Source organism: Conger conger, chromosome 2 (genome assembly GCF_963514075.1).
Source record: "Conger conger chromosome 2, fConCon1.1, whole genome shotgun sequence".
Taxonomy (NCBI): domain Eukaryota; kingdom Metazoa; phylum Chordata; class Actinopteri; order Anguilliformes; family Congridae; genus Conger; species Conger conger.
The window spans coordinates 75,293,722-75,313,932 of NC_083761.1; the positions used below are offsets into that span (position 1 = coordinate 75,293,722).

At 44.0% G+C, this 20,211-nt stretch overlaps 1 protein-coding gene across 1 annotated transcript in view; it reads left to right on the forward strand.

Moving 5' to 3' along the window:
• The window catches only part of LOC133121871 (ras-related protein Rab-26), a 58,900-nt gene that overhangs the window by 38,081 nt on the left and 608 nt on the right, over positions 1-20,211 (forward strand). Inside the window, exons 5-8 of the mRNA XM_061231392.1 lie at positions 3,321-3,373; positions 16,263-16,328; positions 17,389-17,445; positions 19,978-20,054. Coding sequence (XP_061087376.1) covers positions 3,321-3,373; positions 16,263-16,328; positions 17,389-17,445; positions 19,978-20,054 — 253 coding nt within the window. The remainder of the gene's footprint in view (positions 1-3,320; positions 3,374-16,262; positions 16,329-17,388; positions 17,446-19,977; positions 20,055-20,211) is intronic.

Here is a 20,211-nt window from a genome sequence, read left to right on the forward strand (position 1 = left end):
TTAATTGATTATTAAAATAACCGATATTAATAATTAAACATACAGATAACCTGAAGGTTGGAAGTATTCTTTGAAAGACTGGTTTGACTCGGCTCTGATTGTCTTAATGTGAAGAGTAAAAAATATTTTACTCTTAAAGGGTTTATACATGAGATGACAAGGTATAGCCGTGGAGTTTTGTAGTCTCGGTAGTCTCACAGCGGTGCGTACATTTTGAAGATCTACGGTCTTGCTCAAAAACATGGTTTGGTTCCGCTCAAAATGCGATGGGACACAACCCCCCTTGGTATCTGTACCGGAGAGACTTTGGTATCGTTAGAAAGCTTACTGTACATTCTCTTCTTTCGCGTAGTTTCTAGAATTCAAAATAAGTTTTGGGGTCAATGTGATGATTTTGATAGAGCAGGTCACATATGTGTCCGCCTAATATACTCTCAGCGAGCACTTTTATTAGGTATTCATTAGACTTATTTTTTAGACTTTTTGGTCTTCTGCTGCTGTAGCCTAACCACTTAAGAGGTTTGCCGCATTGTGTGTTCAGAGATGCTCTTCTGCATAACATTGTTGTAATGCGTAGTTATTTGCATTGCTGTCACCTTCCTGTCAGCTTCGACCAGTCTGACCATTCTCCTCTGAACTCTCTCATTAACAAGGCATTTTGGCCTGCGGAGCTGCTGCTCACTGGATGTTTTTTGTTTTTTGCACCCTTCTCTGCAAACTCTTGAGACTGAAAATCACAGGAGATCAGCAGCTTCTGAGATACTCAAACCACCACCACCAACAATCATTCCATTGTCAAAGTCACTTTGGTCTACCTGAAATGTGGATTTTTTTATGTGTGCATGTGTGGGTGCTTGTTTCTGTGTGCTTTTCTCTGCGTGTTTGTGTGTTCAGGTGTGTGTGCCTTTTTTGTGTGAGTGTGTGTGTGCAGTGAAAATATAGTCGAGAGTTCCAAAGGGCTTTGCTGTTGCTAACGTGCTAATGCGCAGGTGTGGAGCGTGAACGTGCTAACATGCTAATCCGCAGGTGTGGAGCGTGAACGCGCTAACGTGCTAATGCGCAGGTGTGGAGCGTGAACGCGCTAACGTGCTAATGCGCAGGTGTGGAGCGTGAACGTGCTAACGTGCTAATGCGCAGGTGTGGAGCGTGAATGTGCTAACGTGCTAATGCGCAGGTGTGGAGCGTGAACGTGCTAACGTGCTAATGCGCAGGTGTGGAGCGTAAATGTGCTAACGTGCTAATGCGCAGGTGTGGAGCGTGAACGTGCTAATGCGCAGGTGTGGAGCGTGAACGTGCTAATGCGCAGGTGTGGAGCGTGAACGTGCTAATGTGCAGGTGTGGAGCGTGAACGTGCTAACGTGCTAATGTACAGTGGACTTGCGGCCTCCTGAGAGTGCGCTGAGCTCGTCCCCCCTGCGGTTTAGGAAATTAAGACGGGCAGAATAAACACATGCGCCCTTCTGAAAGGGAGTTGTGAACGACCTTAATTTAGAGAATAAAAAAAAAGGTTTTATTTTTCCTCCCCCTTCTTCTTTCCACGCCGTCTGCAGAACGTAGATAGCGATGGGCTTTTCAGAAGCTCAGCCTCGTCGTTGGGGCGTATTTCATCTACGGAGCACGGTGAGAGAGCGGATGTGTGTTTATTATCCTGCCAAGCAGAACGTGCCGGAATTGATGGTCTTTATCACGCGCCTGATCACCAGTTATTACCCCCTTCCCAGGAGCTGCGCTGTGGAGCTAAATTAGGATGTGCTTCCATATATAACCTGGGTGGTTGAATAGGAGGTTGGGGGTGGTAGGGAGCTTGGATCTGCTTTTGAAGATGGCCTGATTGTTTCATAGTGTTTCATTCATGAGTGCAGCAGTGTGACGCCTTCCCCCTTCCCTCTATCAAATTCAGTCCACAGAGAGGGTTACAACCACAGAGACCACGCCCACTCAGGGCAACAGCCACAGAGACTACGCCCACTCAGGGTTACAGCCACCGAGACCACGCCCACTCAGGGCTACAGCCACAGAGACCACACCCACTCAGGGCTACAGCCACAGAGACCACACCCACTCAGGGTTACAGCCACATAGACCACGCCCACTCAGGTTTACAGCCACAGAGAGCACACCCAATCAGGGTTACAGCCACAGAGACCACACCCACTCAGGGTTAAAGCCACAGAGACCACGCCCACTCACGGTTACAGCCACAGAGACCAAGCCCACTCAGGGTTACAGCCACAGAGACCACACCCACTCAGGGCTACAGCCACAGAGACCATGCCCACTCAGGGTTACAGCCACAGAGACCACGCCTAGCTGTGTTAGCAGTTCAGGCTTTAATTTATCTTTGTACAGTTCACTGATGCACTTGCAATTGATTTGCACAGATTTTTATTTGTTTGCAGGTTTATCTAATTTGTCAGTGTGACAAATGAAATGAAATGAATAATACAGATTGGAATGCGGGATGAAATATACTGTAGGGTAGGCAACCCTGGTCCAGTAGTGCCAGATGTGGTCCCGGTTTTTGCTCCATCCAAACCTGTAACAACATAATTGGATTCTTTTTACTTAGTTGTAATTAATCAGGTTTAATTAATGCAGGTGACCATGTGCTGGGGGCACTCATTTGTTTCACCATTCAGAATATTCAGCCTCAGACTTTCAATTGTCCATGAAACTCTTGTGATCAAGCTCAGATGGAACAACAATCTGAAATGTCACTGGCACACACCTGACATACGTCATTAATCAGTGTCACAACAGCTGTGGTCGTCAATAGGCAGGGTTTGGTGTGTGGGTGCGTCCAAGTCCAGCACTGTAATTTCCCCTATGGTCCAGTAAGCTTTGAATGCCATGGTCCCATCCCATATGTGATTCAAGTATAAACCCTATAACAGGTGATTGAAACCTTTTTTCAAATATTTATTTTCCTGCGTGAGTTCTTAAACTTCTAACGTTTTGAAGTGCAGAATAAAATGTCTCATCTTTGGTCTGGCTGTGTAAATTATGTGAATGTTGGTAACTGATATCTGTGGAGTTCAGGTCTTTTATTACTTTCTGATAAATACTGTTTCTCTTAATCCCTCCTCTCTATTTGTGTCTTCCGTCTGCTGATATCTCCATTCTCTCTCTCTCTCTCTCTCTCTCTCTCTCTCTCTCTCTCTCTCTCTCTCTCTCTCTCTCTCTCTCTCAATTTTTTTCAATTAAATTCAAAATGCTTTATTGGCGTGACAAATTTGTACATTTGTATTGCGAAAGCGTGTTGGATGAACAATAAAACAAACTTAAAAATGAGGTAACATGAATTCTGTCTCTCTCCCCAGCTCTGCTCCTGCTCTACGATGTGACCAATAAAACGTCATTCGACAACATCCAGGTAGGAAAAGCGGTGTTTCCAGGGAGAATCACTGCCTGTAATCTCAAAGAGATTAATGCCTAAATCACAGCCAGAGCTGACTGCTGTCTCACAGTGGCAGCAGGTTAGCCCGCTCCTGTCCTGGTGATGTGTGAGCCCGTCAGAGGAGCCAAAATGAATGTGAGACGAGTCTGTGCCTCTGTGGTCTGATGGATGGCTAGCCGTCTTCTGAGCTCACGGTGAGCAGTAGCGTGCGTGCTGTTAGCATCACACGTCTGCCAGTGCGCTGTCAGAGGAAGCTTGCCATCTCTCTCTCCTTCTACCTCCCTCCCTCACTCACTCTCACTCCTTCTGTTTCTCCTACGATTCTAGCACTTACCCTGTCTGTCAGCCTGATGAACTGAGATGACAACAGCATGAGAGTACATAATGAGGGGAACAGGACAGTCATCTAGAACATAAGAATACATCATGATGAGTGTGTGTGCGTGTGTGTGTGTGTGTGTGTGCGTGCGCGTGTGCATCTGTGTTTTTGTGTTTGTGTACACACAAGGCCATTTAAAATGGCATATGAAAACACCCCAGCCGACATGCATTTATATGAAAATTTACACTCGCCCATGAAAGTTCTGTGTCAGGTTTATAAGTGAAATAACACACACACACATTCATTCATTCATTCATTCATCATGGGCATTTGGCAGACGCTCATATCCAGAGCAGCTTAAATAGCTCTTCCATTATTTTTTTTATTTTTTTTTTAACATATTTTCCTCCTGGTAACAAAACTATAACCTTAACATTTGGAAAAACACAAGCCCTTGTAATAGTCTATCAGGAACCTTGATTGAGCTGCAAGGTTGAGGCAGAATCTAATTTATTCTTGATTTTTTAAGGAAAGAAAAGCACCATGAAGTTTATTTTTTGGAATGCAGGCCTATTTTCAGTCACCACCAATCAATGTTTGGCCTTTTGAAACTTTGAATTACAAATAAATGGGAGGCCTGCTATTTAACATTTTACATTCATTTTGGATTGACTGTTGGTCTCACTTCTCATTTCTCAACTATGGTTGTGAGGAAGAAAATAAATTGAACATTTTAAATTCCATTTTGGGACAAATCTTTTTTTATTTAACCCTTATTTAGCCAGGCGAGTCCCATTGAGATTACAAGATCTCTTTTTTGAGGGAACCCTGGTCAAATTAGCAGCAATACAGTGTTGGAAACAACATAATAGCAACATTAAAAACATAAAGTAAAATATACAGTAGAAACTCACAATCACATGCCAAAAAGACAAATAGGAGGAAACAGAATCTAGCTGAGGAAGCAATTACAAATTTTGATCGATTCCGACTCCAAACCCTTCACTACATGTTTGAACGTCCTAATTGGGATCAGCTCATCTAGCTGAAAATCTGTTTGCAAATGGTTTCAGGCTGTAAGGGCAGAGAACACACAGGCCTGTTTGCCGAGTTCAGTACGAACGTGAGGGACGGACAGGTGTCATTTGAATGCAAGCAGTATCCCCTTCCCACTGTCTGTATATGGCAGTCCAGCAGGGCTTTAGCAGTATCTCCTTCCTTCTGTCTGTACAAAGCAGTCCAGCAGGGCTTTAGCAGTATCCCCCTCCTTCTGTCTGTCTAAGGCAGTCCAGCAGGGCTTTAGCAGTATCCCCTTCCCACTGTCTGTATAAGGCAGTCCAGCAGGGCTTTAGCAGTATCCCCTTCCCACTGTCTGTATGTGGCAGTCCAGCAGGGCTTTAGCAGTATCTCCTTCCTTCTGTTTGTATAAGGCAGTCCAGCAGGGCTTTAGCAGTATCCCCTTCCCACTGTCTGTATAAGGCAGTCCAGCAGGGCTTTAGCCGTATCCCATTCCCAGTTCACAGTTGGGGTGGGGTGGTGATACAAAATGTCTGCTTTCATTCTTATAAACTCCAGTCTGGAAGGTGAGAGCCTGGGGATTGGGGGTTGAGTACTAATATTTTTGTGGGCTGGGATGTTAATATTAATGATTTAACTTTACCTTTGAATACTCCATAAAACTTTATTACCCACACTGGAGGGCAATTTGGGCTATAGTCAGCCTTGGACATAAAACGAAGTACCAGCGGAATATTATTAACAGTACAGAAAGACAGTGAAGAAATTCCAGATTTGCATAAACGTTCCAGATCTTGCTCTGTATTACTATAAATTATTGATGATATTGTATGTCCCTGTGGGTAAAGGGATCTATAGTACAATCAAAGTGATTGCTCTATAATGTAGAGTATTTACGATGGCATTATACGATGCTAAAATCACTGTTATAAAAAGATAACCATTGATTTTAAAAGCACTCATTGTATAAAGAGTAAAACTTTTGATGTAGCATTTAAAAGCTATTGCGATTTATAAGGTTGAAATATTGTTCTTCGTGACAATATTTGTGTGCGCGACTGATTGAGTATTTGAGCCCTTGTGCATGATTTAAAATGATTAAAATCAATTATGTTAAATGTACTGCAAAAAAAATTTAAGGGAACACTTAATCATCACAGTGTAACACCAAGTCAGTTAAACTTCAGGGATATCAATCTGTCCATTTAGGAAGCACAAGTGATTGTGAATCTATTTCACCTGCTTTGGTGCAAATGAAAGTGACAACAGGTGCAATGGAGATGCAAAAACAAGACAACCCCCAAGAAGGTAATGGTTTTGCATGTGGTGACCACAGACAATTGCTCTCTCCTTATCCTTCCTGACTGATTCTTCTCTAGTTTTGTGTTCTGCTAGTACCATTGTCACTACTGGTAGCATGAGGCGGTACCTGCAGCCCAATCAGGTTGCACAGGTAGTCCAGCTCCTCCAGGATGGCATATCCATACGTGCGGTCGCAAGAAGGTTTGCTGTGTCTCCCAGCACAGTCTCAAGAGCATGGAGGAGATACCAGGAGACTGGCCATTACACGAGGAGAGCTGGACAGGGCGGTAGAAGGGCATCAACCCAGCAGCAGGACCGGTATCTGCTCCTTTGTGTGAGAAGGAACAGGAGGAGCCCTGCCAGAGCCCTACAAAATTACTTCCGGCAGGCTACTGGCCAAACTGTCAGAAACAGACTCCATGATGGTGACATGAGGGCCCAAAGTACGCTAGTGGGAATTGTGCTCACACCCCCCAAAAAAACAAAACAAAGGTTAGGCAAAGGACATCAGCACTGAAAGGTGCTCCCTCAGACAGCACATTTGTCACTGGCCCCTTCAAGACCCACAGCGTCACTTTCCACACACCCGAGCTGTTTGCTCCTCTAAATGTGGGAATAGAGAGTTCAGGATGTAAGATTGTGCTGCAAAAACATGCTAATGACAAATAATAACAACAAACCCGAACAATAGAAAGAAGGGACATGCACACAAACCCAGGTCAAGAGAGTCGTGCTTTGTGTCTGTTCACTTTTTGCGTTTTCCGTTTCATGCCTGTGCTTTTGTCCATTCTCACTTTCTGTAGTTCTTTTATTCATTCATTAACTTATTTGTTTCGCCTGTGTCTGGTTACCTGTTCCCAACACTCAGACCTGTTGGTCATTTCAGTTCATTTACCAGTGTATTCATACCCGTATGTTTTCGTCGATTTCGTTTTCGTTTTGCCCGATTTTAATGTGTTTCGACCATTTTCTCCAGCATTTTGCATCACTGCCTGATCTGTGTTTCCACCCGTTTTGTGTACCGCAACTTTTATTTCTTGGAGTTTGATTCTGTCTTTGTTTTGATCTGCTGCTACCGAATTCTGACTGGACTTTTGAATTTTGATTTCTGGATTTCCCTCTGTACCGTCGTCTTTGACATCGACCCCGCTTTGGATTATCCTTGCTATCTCTGTCTGTGGGCGATTTACCCCTGCTTGTTTAACCTGCTCGGAACTGAATATTCAGTGCCTGACATTCTCCGCCTCTTTTTCTTTGTCACTATTTTTTTTTCTCCTATCCTGTATTATTTATTATTGTCTGGGCTTCAGTGACAGGCCTATCTTTGGCTTGCTAAATCTGAGCTTTGTACAAACATACATGCATATACACACCAACATACACAAATGTACATACACACACACGCAGAGAAATGGACGCACACACATATGCACATGCACACAAGCACACTCACACTTGCACAAATACATGCATACACACAGACACACATACGTGCGCACACACATATACAGACACACAAACACACAGAGACATACAAAGACACACGCAAACATGCAAGCACACACACACAAACAGACATATACACACACATACACACTCACAAACAGACACACACAGAGACATACACACACATACATACACACTCACAAACACACACAGACACGCACGCACACACACACATATATACAGACACACACACATACGCACACATATATACAGACACACACACACATACGCACACATATACACACACACACACACACATACAGACACACACAAATGCACACATATATACAGACACGCACACACACACAAACAGACATACACATAAACACACAGACACACATACGCACACATATATACAGACACACGCACAGACACACATATACACACAGACCTTGTTCTTCCTGCAGGGGGCTGGAGAGCCTTTGTTCCTGTAGCTCGTTTTTTTTGCGCGTCTGCCGTTCCTTTCATCCTGGCCCGGCTCCAGGGCCTTCAGACGAACAGAGGAAGTGTTATTTCCAGATGTCGCAGTGCCATTATTTCACCATCACAGCCTCCCGTATCTACAGAGGGATCTGCCGGGCCGAGCCGCACACTGCCCCGTCAGAGAGCGAGACGTGTTAATAAGAGGGAAGACGCTCGCTGTGAAAAATGCGTCCCGTCGCGTTGGCCACTGACCGGGCCAGACTTTACCCACATGAGCTTTCTGCAGGTTCCTGATGGAGTGCGGTGGAATTCAGAAATTTCCGTTTGAGATCAAGGGCCAGTGTGGCCCCGAGATTACTGTATTATGATCAGAGAGGTTTTTTGGTTTTACAGAATCATCCCTTATGTGCTAAGGGATATGCGCTATGTAAATCTTAATTTCAGCAGAATAATGTGTAGCATGCTGAGTGATTAAGAATAAAGACCCGGAGTGCAAAAACAGTGTAATAACAAAGTATTAACGTGCTAATAACAGTGCAATTACATGCTTATACAACACAATAATGTGATGCATTGTTCCTTAGCAATTCTAGAGCCTATGCAAAGTTTGCGGTTAATATCCTAAGGGCACAGCCAGTCCCAAATGGTATTAAAACCTGTAATCTCCTGGTTGTGAATATGGATCTGTGCCACTGCTGGAGTGCAGCATTAGGGGGTGGGTTGTCTTGACCCTGTTTTCATATGCAGTTTGGGAGTTTTAAAAGTGTGCTGTATATTGCCAGTGACACAAGGTTTATACACTCTTTCTGTGTCATATATAGCAGACATACATACATCAAAACATCTATGTACATACACACTGGAAGCCATTACATTTTATATTCATAGTAAGTGATTTAGACCTGGAACCTCTGGCCAATCAGTGACATGAATCAATCAGCACCTCTGGCCAATCAGTGACATAAATCAATCAGCACCTCTGGCCAATCAGTGACATGAATCAATCAGCACCTCTGGCCAATCAGTGACATGAATCAATCAGCACCTCTGGCCAATCAGTGACATGAATCAATCAGCACCTCTGGCCAATCAGTGACATGAATCAATCAGTAATCACAAAAGAAAACCAAAGGTACGGCCAAGTAATTTTGCTCATTCTTCTTTTCCTTGGTGGAATGGAGTTATTCTTAGCATTTAACATTTTAGAACAGAATAGAGGAACAATTCTGCTCTAAACTTCCAGGACATGTAGAGGGGGTGTGGGGGGGTGTGGTGATTGGCTGCTTTGAGTGATTGTAATGGGCTCGTGGTTCTTATCAACCCCAGTGGGCCACGGACAGGACGCTTTCCTGCGGTTGCCCTGCATTCTCCGATCCGCGGGGTTCTGTCCAGATTGTTGCGGAAGACTGTGGAGCATTGACCCGCAGACTGATGATGCACCACAAGAGCAGATGGTCGGCTTGGTGTTTGCTTTCAGTTTTGAAGATCAATGTGTCCTGATTTTATGGCGATGGAATGAATCCCTGCAAAACCTCCATGATGAATATTTACGAGTGTGAAAGGCTGAACATCTGTAGCCACGGCACCCGTCAGATCCTGACTGAAAACCTCCCGGAAAAAAGCCAGCACGCAAGACAGAAGTTTCTGGTCTGTGGAAATGGTTTAATGAATGATGACTCCATTGCACAGTCATCATTCAAGAAAGGCACTAAGAGGAAGAGTAGAGATGTCCCACGTGGCAGGTCTTTGGCCGGAGTGCGTGTGTAAGTTTAAGACGCTTGTGATGTGGGACATGGATGGCCATGCAGTGTAGCTCCTTCTCAAATTCCAGGAAGAGAAAAAAGGAGACTCCAGCAGCATTTCAGCAGCCATTTTCATTTACATGAAATGGTCTTTTGATGGAAAAAATACTGTCAATACTGTCTTTAGGGTTTCATTATTTCTATTAACAGATCATTCATATCAGGATTTCTCCATGTTGCAGTTTTATAAATGACCCTTTACTTTCTAGTGAATGGTCTGAACTTCCTGGAATATTGAGGAGGAATGTTTATAGGACACCTCATTATTGTTATGCCACAAGCAAGCCAATGGTAAATTGGAATTGAATTGAAAAGTAGGCGTGACATTTTACCACTGTCTTAGGAGAGCTACACATTTTTTACACACTCCATACTTCTTAATTTAATGTATTTATTTTCTTTCAAAATTATAATTTCACATTTTCTGTAATTGGGGGGTAATCTATGAAGCTATCCACATTCTGTGTGTGGGGAATATTATCATCTCTTTCCTCTCTCTCACCCTCTCTCTCTGTCCCTCTCCCTTTCCCCCCTCTCTCCTCTCCCTCTCTCTCTTTCCCTCTCTTTCCCCTCTCATCCTCTCCTCTCTCTGTCCCTCTCTCTTTCCTCTCTCACCCTCTTACCCTCTCTCTCTGTCCCTCTCTCTTTCCCCTCTATATGTCCCTGTCTCTTTCCCCTCTTTCCTCTCTCTCACCCTCTCTTCTTCCTCTCTCTCTTTCCCTCTTTCCCCTCTCACCCTCTCCTCTCTGTCCCTCTTTCTTTCCCTCTCACTATCTCTCTGTCCCTCTCTCTTTCCCCTCTCTATGTCCCTCTCTCTTTCCCTCTCTTTCCTCTCTCTGTCCCTCGCTCTTTCCCTCTCTCTCTCTCCTCTCTTTTCCTCACTTACCTTATCCCCTGACTGCACAGTAACCCCCTCCACTACACTGTGCACATGAGACTGACCTTAATTCAGTTCAACCTGGCCCCGGCCCTTCTCTTTTCCTTGTTGGCGTGGTAATTTATGTGTTTATTTGTTGCTAAGGCAGCTGTACAGGATTCTGTTGCTATAGAGCAGGAACTTTTCTCCTCTTCTGACATTGCTTGGTTCTTTTTGGCCCCACCCTGACAGTTTTTCCCTGGTTGTTATCAGAATGGCGAGACAGCGCAAAAGGCCAGGCTGAGTTATATTAAAATGCAGGAAAGCACACAGGTGGAACTGACAATATCATGCTGTAGAACCCACACAGCTAGGCCAATCAGGGAACAACTGGAGGGGACGGGACAATGTGTTTTTCCTCAGCTGTTGTGAAGTAAATAAGATATGTTAGTGATTATCCTCCTTCCATGAACGGAGCACAATTACATTTAACAATATACTGGGTCCGTCACCACGAGTCAGATATTGCGCTGCTCCATATCCCGCTTAAGGCAGGCCTGAAACGGAACTTATTATTATACTTAGTATTATTCTCCATTCGCAAACGGGGCCATGTTGTAAGCTTAGAAGTTCCTATTATTTTACTCGTCACTCCATTTGAGACTAGAATTTTGAAATTTGGTTTTAATCAGGGCGGCACGGATGGTGCAGTGGGTAGCACTGCCATTTTACAGCAAGGAGGTCCTGGGTTCGAATCCCGGTCAGGGATTCCACAGGCCAGGGCCTCTCTGTGTGGAGTTTGGAGAACTCTGAGCATGGGCGTCTAGCCAACACAATACATGCATTGATATAATATATTTTTATATTATATTTACATAGATAGTTGTGAGCCCAGGTCAGTGTACATTTAGCGGCTTCCTTAAAGCTAATTTGACAAGAACCAACGTAGAAATGTCCATGGGTTCTCTTCACATCAAATTACAAGAACCATGCACCACCAATCCTTTCTATGGGCAGAGCTTGTCTGCCTTTCCCAACTTAGGAACTCCACTAAAGTACCAAGTACTTTGAGTTTTGAAGATCAATGTGTCCTGATTTTATGGCGATGGAATGAATCCCTGCAAAACCTCCATGATGAATATTTACGAGTGTGGAAGGCTGAACATCTGTAGCCACAGAAGTTGAAGAGAGGTTGGGCATTCCATCAAGCCTCAGAATCAACCATGAAGTACCTCCAGGAAAGACGGATGAAGGTTTTGGAATGGCCACCACAGTCCCCAGACTTGGATATTATTGAAAAAGTCTTTGGAGAGATCTCAGACATGCCGTACATACAAGGAGGCCGAAGCATATTAGAGGTGTTCTGCCCTGAAGAATGGGGGAAATTCCAAAAGCGAGAATTGAAAGACTCTTAGCTGGTTACAGGAAGCGTTTACAAGCTGTTATAGTTTTCCGAGGAGGAGTTACAAAGTACTGACAGGGTTCCCAAACTTTTGCACAGGGCCATTTTCCTTTTTTTTATTATTTTGAAACTATTTAAAAAATTTGTACCATTTGTACCATTTAGAGGTCAGTTTCACTTCTGTTCAAGATATTAATTGTAAAGGGCTTGACCAGGGCTGCCCAGATTTCTGCATATGACTGCATGAGGTCTGTGTATCCACAGCCCAGCTAACTCCTCCCCCACTCAGGCATACCGTGATCCTGGGCAGCAGAAAAGCAAGCGTCATGACCGATGTCTATATTCAGTCCTACCCTAGCAGAATTAAAATGTGCCTTTATTCATTTGTATTCTGACTGCTGTGTGTGTGTGTGTGTGTGTGTGTGTGTGTGTGTGTGTGTGTGTGTGTGTGTGTGTGTGTGGTTTATAGAACGGCTAACAGTCCAGAAAAAATGGCTTTGTGCAGACTGAAGTTCAGTTCACACCAGGCTGTTATGGGGTCAAATCCCAACCCAAGACCAATAACAAAGACCTTACTTATAGATCCAGCGTGAGTCCCAGCCACAGATGCATTATATTTGTACTGACTCCATAACACTTGTTGAATTAATGTTTAAATAATAAACATGTCGGCGCAAACAATAGAGAGACTGGAAAATGAAATTGGTATTGATCAATGGGAATCATGCCAATTTATTTTTTTGATTCCCTTTACTGTTGACACTGTCAAACAAAATCGATCACAAAACTGCTGCCAAATCATGGTGGGGTGGGCGAGAGGAGGCACCTTCAGAATGTTTCATTTATTTATTTATTTTCAGAATTAGGTTTTCATTAGGTTTTGAATAAATATCATATTTGTATTATGACCACTAATTTGACAACATGAGTCCTAATGGACCTGTATTAATTTCACATCAAATAACATCGGAAATGAATACGGGTCCTTTATGACCCATGGTGGCAAATTAGTGGTCATAATACAAATATGATATTTATTCAAAACCTAATGAAGGATATGATGATCACCAAATATCTATACGCTCTAAGAACCCTGTGGCTAATAACAGCTAACAGCATTAGCCTAAAAAACGAAATATGTTTGCAGACATTATTTATTAAAATAATATCTACATAGCAGGTTTTCTTTCCCCCACAGAAAGCTCCGCCCACATGTTTTCTGACCAAAATCTTTCCACTGACGCTGTGTAGCCATATAGCCATGTACCTTCTCTACCGCTATAGATGATATAGCCAAATCCATATTGTGGCCCATATTTCTATTGTTATTTTGTTTATATTGTTATATAGTCCACCCCTAGTCACATTTTTTAAACCCTTTTCTAACCCCTTAAGCTGAGACAAATATGGGATTAGAATGTTCTTACTGGCAGTTCAAGGTAATCGAGTTCTAGAACACTGACTTAGAATTCTGAAAATAAATAAATAAATGAAACATTCTGAAGGTGCCTCTTCTCGCCCACCCCACCATATTAGGCAGCAGTTTTGTGATCGATTTTGTTTGACAATGTCAAAAACAAGATAAATAATGAATACCTTGAATAGCAAATGAGTAGATTAATTAATTTGTCAGGTTTGGGGGACAGAGGAACCAACCGCAGACTCGGGGGTAATGACACAGGCAATGTTCAAAAACCGGGTGGTCAGTCCAAACAGGGCAGAGGTACAGAAACGTGATCCAGAAAGACAGAGTCTAAAGAGCCAGGCAGAGTTCACGAATGGAAAATCCAAGAAACTAAACAGAATGGAACAGAACAAAACAAGTAACAGAAACACAAGGCTAGAACAGACAGCATACACCGAACACAGGGAAACAGAACTGACAAACTAGCAACAAGAACTGAACAGGACAGGCTTAAATATACTAACAAATTAACAAAACGATAATCAAGTGCTGGGGAGCAGATAATGAGAAACAGCTGGGACAAGACAGGAAGGAAATGCATATAAGGAGTGGGGTGTGGGGCCCCTGGTTAGGTGGAGGGGAGTTTGGGCCAATAATTGAAATAAGGAGAGCCACAGTCAGGCGTTAAGTTCAATGAAATTCAGATTTATTTGTCCAAGTGTGGGGAGTGGGGGGGAGGTGATGCAACATAAATCCTTCCTGTCTGGGGTATTGGCTTTACTCGGCCTAGAGAGAGAGAGCAGAGGAGAGGGGTGAGCAGGGGTACACAAATGGGTCGAAACACAGAGCAGGAAATCAGGAAACCACTGGAGAGTAATCGCACAGTTAGTGCAATGAGACACAGGTGAAATTAATGAATGAAAGGGCAACGGAAAGCGGGAGCAGACAAAAAACACGGGCATAAGACACGAAACGGAAAACAAAGACAGAACAGACACAGAGTATGACAGTATCCACATTCTGCTGACTGTGTAATGTGTCTGAGATCGTATAATATGTACATTTGGAATAAAAAACTGTAGCATCATCATCTTTTTTTATTAAACTGCGCATGCTTTCTTAAAGAGACATTTCTCACCATTTAGTTCACTGTAAATAGTACAACTTAACAATGTAAATGGCGCACATTTTTACATACAAATAATATGTAAATAAGAGAAATGTGAATTACAGTCTGTATAATCTCCTGAAAAAAGGGGTTATATTTACAGCTGGCCCAGGATAGATGTTAGCCTACCCAGAGGCAAGTACAACACTGATGAAAACATCCTTAATGTCAAAGGACCGGATAACTGCACTGAGTAACTGCGTTAACTCGAGGGAGCAGTCAGCCCTGAGCCTTGTATTCCTCTTAAAGCATCTTCTGTTGAAATTAGGTGGGGGAAAAAACCCAATATGTTGTGATATATATTGTTACCGTCCAAACTTGAAAATATATAGATATAGCCATATCGCCCAGCCCTACATGTGACTGAGTGCAGTTACACTGTTGCATCAGGGAAAGAGGTAGAGGAACACACACACGCACACAACTCATTAAAAAAAACCCTGGCCACTTTTGAGGCCGATTCACTGCAGTGTTTTGCTGCTGTAAGTGAGTGAGCCTTAGTACAGCAGACTGCAAAATAGACCAATAAATCAAATTATACTGACTCCCACATCAGCTGCACAGAAAGAGTATTCAAAAACAAAACGCGTAGAGGATTTGCACTCCTTGTAGTGAAAGGATATCGATGCCTGCTGCAGGCAATTTGCCCAGTGTTTCAACCAGAAGTGCCCGAACCGAGGTACTGTCACAAAAAAAGAGCAGATACAGGAATGCAGAAGCTGAGCCTTTGAGTTCCCTACGTGCTTGTTTTGAGAATGAGGGCAGAATGCAACGTTACGTGCACCACACAAGGGTTTGTTCCTCAGTCAGGGTCAAAACCATGATCAGAACCGGGTTTTCGGGTTTCCGCGGTTCTAGTAGAATTTCAGATTTGTATTTCCCTCCTCTGAAATAAATAGGTGGCAGAAGGCGTGCTGAAATGATCTCTCGTTGTTACTTTTTTTTCCCACTGAAAGCACAGGGCGTTGATTTATGGTTTCCTTCACTGGTGCAGTTGTTTCCTCCTGAATGGAAGTTAATGTTTTCCCCTGCTGGCTAATACACCAAATGACACCCCCTCAGTCTCCTAGCCCCTTCCCACCCTCCTCCCCAACTTACTATCCCAGCCTCAAAGCCCCTCCCACCCTCGTGGCCCCTCCTCCCCCACTTCTTGTCCCACCCTCATGGCCCCTCCTCCCCTTCTTCCTGTCTCAGACTCCTAGCCCCTCCCACCCGTGTCCCCCACTTCCTGTCTCAGACTCCTAGCCCCTCCCACCCGTGTCCCCTTCTTCCTGTCTCAGACTCCTAGCCCCTCCCACCCGTGTCCCCTTCTTCCTGTCTCAGACTCCTAGCCCCTCCCACCCGTGTCCCCCACTTCCTGTCTCAGACTCCTAGCCCCTCCCACCCGTGTCCCCTTCTTCCTGTCTCAGACTCCTAGCCCCTCCCACCCGTGTCCCCCACTTCCTGTCTCAGACTCCTAGCCCCTCCCACCCGTGTCCCCCACTTCCTGTCTCAGACTCCTAGCCCCTCCCACCCGTGTCCCCCACTTCCTGTCTCAGACTCCTAGCCCCTCCCACCCGTGTCCCCCACTTCCTGTCTCAGACTCCTAGCCCCTCCCACCCGTGTCCCCCACTTCCTGTGGCGACCCCCTCACTCCTGTCCTCTCCGGTTGCCCCTGCGCAGGCCTGGCTGACGGAGATCCATGAGTACGCCCAGCAGGACGTGGTGCTGATGCTCCTGGGGAACAAGGTGAGGCTGGCAGGGATGTTTTCCTCCGTAGCGCCTGAACGAAGAGGCAGGCCAGGTGCAGTTATCTGCGCTGAGGCCAAGCCGCAGTTTGGCAAGGGGGCCGGTGTGGGCAGATGAGAGACGGTCTGGAGCAGAAAGAGATGTGCCATAATTTCCCTCTTCCAGCTTATGCGCAGTTCAGGTCATACCTCGCCATTAGAATTCTGCCCCAGAAGCTTTCTCCATTAATATTCACACCTGCCCCTACCTCCATTTTACAGTCGCCTTCTGCGACGCTTAGTCTTTCTCCCCCTAGATGAAAGGGGGAGAAATATCAGGTAAATATCAGGCAGGTAGGATGTGAGTAATGATGTTTGAGAAGGTGGCGATTACAGGCTAGCACCGTACGTCCGTGAGCTGGAGTGAAAGATTATGCAGTGATCCAGTGAGACAGCTGACCCCTTGTGTACTGACTTATCATGAGTGCACACAGTCAATACAGTATATTTAACTATACTGTTATTTTCTAAAAACCAAATAGATGTAAGATATTGAACTTGCTGCTTAAATTGCATTTAACAAAATTGGTCAGAGCTGGGGTTAGTGTAGGGCTCAGAGCTAGGATTTGTGTAGAGGTCAAAACTGGGATTAGTGTAGGAGTCAGAGCTGTGATCAGCATAGAGGTCAGAGCTGGCATTAGTGTTAATATCAGTGCTGGGATTAGTGTAGGAGACAGAGCTGGGTTTAGTGCAGGGGTCAGTGCTGGGATTCGTATCGGGGTCAGTGCTGTGGTCAGTGTGGTCATTAGGAGGCAGCATTAGCTCAGGCGGTGAACTCAGGTGGTAAGAGCAGTCGTATGGCAGTAGTAGGGTTGCCCGTTTGATTCCGCCATGGGTATGTTGAAGTGTCCATGAGCAAAACACCTAACCCCTAAATGCTCCTGATGAGCTGGTTGGTGCCTTGCATGGCAGCCAATCGCCGTTGGTGTGTGAGTGTGTGTATGAATGGGTGAATGAGAAGCATCAATTGTTCAGTGCTTTAGATAAAGGCGCTATATAAATGCCAACCATTTGTCTTTCAGGCTGATTCCGCACATGAGAGAGTAGTGAAGAGAGAGGAGGGGGAGAAGCTTGCCAAGGTGAGTGGAGTGCACACACACACACACACACTCATACTCATACACACACATGCACACACTCTCTCTCACACACACACACACACACACACACACACTCATACTCATACATACACATGCACACACTCTCACACACACACACACACACACACTCATACTCATACACACACATGCACACACTCTCTCTCACACACACACGCACACACACACACACACTCATACTCATACACACACATGCATGCACTCTCACACAGCGTGTGAACAACGTGTGTCTGAACCAATCAGGCTTTTGCTCTCTGCAGCATAGCACAATGACTGGTGAGCCAATGAGGGCATTAGGCAGCTCCACCTGTTCTGACTTTAATGACGCTTTGTTCTGCTGGCGAGGCGAGTAGAAGCCAATCTGAAAGTGAACAGGGTCACGGACTGTTGTCAGCCACTATAATATAAGGTCAGTGAGGTCAAAAGAGACAGGGTTTCTCCATCTGCTGTATGTAGCACTTTGATTTTGAATGTGAAATTTAAGCACAAATCGCTTTAATTTAATTCTAACAGTATTTCACATTGATTTCAGTGATTTGCCATTGTGTGCACTGCTGTGGCGAGGCTTTGGCGCCCCCTACTGACAGCATCCAGTAAAAGCAAAGGCTGTTATAGCTTTGTGCACTTCTCAGGCTTGACCGTTCTTTTCAATAACTTTGCTAATCTCACAAGTTTGTGCTCAATTTTCAAAACTTTGGAACACAAGGCTCAAAATGGCCAGCGCTTGTAAAACAGCCTGCACTATGTAAAAAAACCTTGCATTTTGGGTGACCAGATACAAACAGTCCAAATGCAGGACAGTAATATTTTTTGGGACAATATTGATAATGTCCATTCCTTTACACAGGTACACATATATATTTACGTGACCAATTCGGAAACATAGGCTTTAATATAATAACTTTAACTTTAATATTAACTTTAATATAACTTTAATATAATGCGTATCAGGCTTAATTACAGACGCAGCCTGCCAGCAGTTACACTATTGCCCATTAGTTGGGGAATGTACGCTTGAATAAGATTAGAAAATAAATCCCTTTTGAAAACCCACCTGTTCTCCCTGGCCTTCCCCCCCACGTAGCCATCCTTCTTTACTTCTTTACTACTTTGTCCTCGTTCGGTCCCTGGCTTCTGTTGTTTTATTGTTTATTGTTTTAATTGCTTTTAGCCCTTTTATTTTCTCTCCTTTTTTAATTATTATCATATATTGTTTTATATTGTATTCTACTTGGTACTGTTGCACTTTTATCTGCATCTATGCTCCTTATTTTTATTTTTTTTCCTCAATCTGTAAAGCACTTTGGTTTCAGCTGTTGCTGCATGTAAATGTGCTATACAAATAAAGCTGACTTGACTTGACTTGACTAGAAAATAAACTGCTAACGTGGCCAATGTTGCGGTTTTTATTGATACATAATTAATATCCAGCGTGCAATAAAAAGTCGAGCAAAAACAGTTGGAATTAACAGGATAGCTCAATCACAGAATTACTTGTTTCACACGTTAATTGTGGCAGCAGCATTAACGTGTTTATTTTTAGCCAGGTTTTGAGCTGACTTGTTGGGGGAAAATTACTGTTCCTTATTTTAAACAATAGGGAATTACATTGCATTACATTAATGGTATTTGGCAGACGCTCTTATCCCAATGTACAGTTGATTAGATTAAGCAGGAGACAATCCTCCCCTGGAGCAATGCAGGGTTAAGGGCCTTGCTCAAGGGCCCAGCGGCTGTGCGGATCTTATTGTGGCTACACCGGGATTAGAACCACTGACCTTGCGGGTCCCAGTCATTTACCTTAACCACTACGCTACAGACCGCCCCGATCCAATTACAACATATGGCTCTAAGATTATTCATTATTATGATAACTATTATTTTTAAGTGTGTGATCAAAGTGCTTTATGGGTTTTTTGGGGGGGCGACTCACAATAAAGTGCAGATCAGAGCCAGGGATAAGTGCATTGAAGTACGGTACAATAAGCATTCTCTAAGGAAAGGTGTGACAGCTGTTAACTGTTCTAACTAAGAGCCAAAGATAGTATACAGACTAGACTCGTAACAAGGCCAAAAACATTCATCAGCCTATAGCCTCGTGGTGTTGGGCCCTTGAGCAAGGCCTCATTGCTCCAGGGCTTGCCCAAGCCTAGTCTAATGAATGTTAAGTCACTTTGAATAAAAGCATCAGCTAAATAACTAATTTAATGTAATCTTTGAGTTCCGTTGATGGTCACAAGTAACTGTGGCATTATATTTGGATAGCGATGTTGTGGTTTTTGATTGTAAATTGTGGCACATTGATTACCAGAAAAGGAATGGTCCATAGAGGTCCATTATAACATGGTGAACTGCATCTCAAGACGTGAAATCTCGAAAATGTCACGTCTCAGCAAAACTATCTGGATGGATAGATGCTACTCTGGATTAATAGAAATGTTCATTTTTGGGTGAACTACCCCTTTAAAGATGTTGTGTCTGTTTCTGTGCCAGGAGTTTGGGGTGCCCTTCATGGAGACCAGTGCAAAGTCTGGGCTCAATGTGGACCTGGCTTTCACCGCTGTGGCCAAGTGAGTTCAGCCGGGCAAGGATTAGAGTGCTTCAGTACTTCTTTCACCATTTGAAGGTTTTTTTTATTGTTTTTTTTTTTTAGTTCTAAGTCAGTGTTCTAGAACTATATTGCTTTCAATGAGCTGTAGTGATTGTGACATCAGCATTAGAACATTC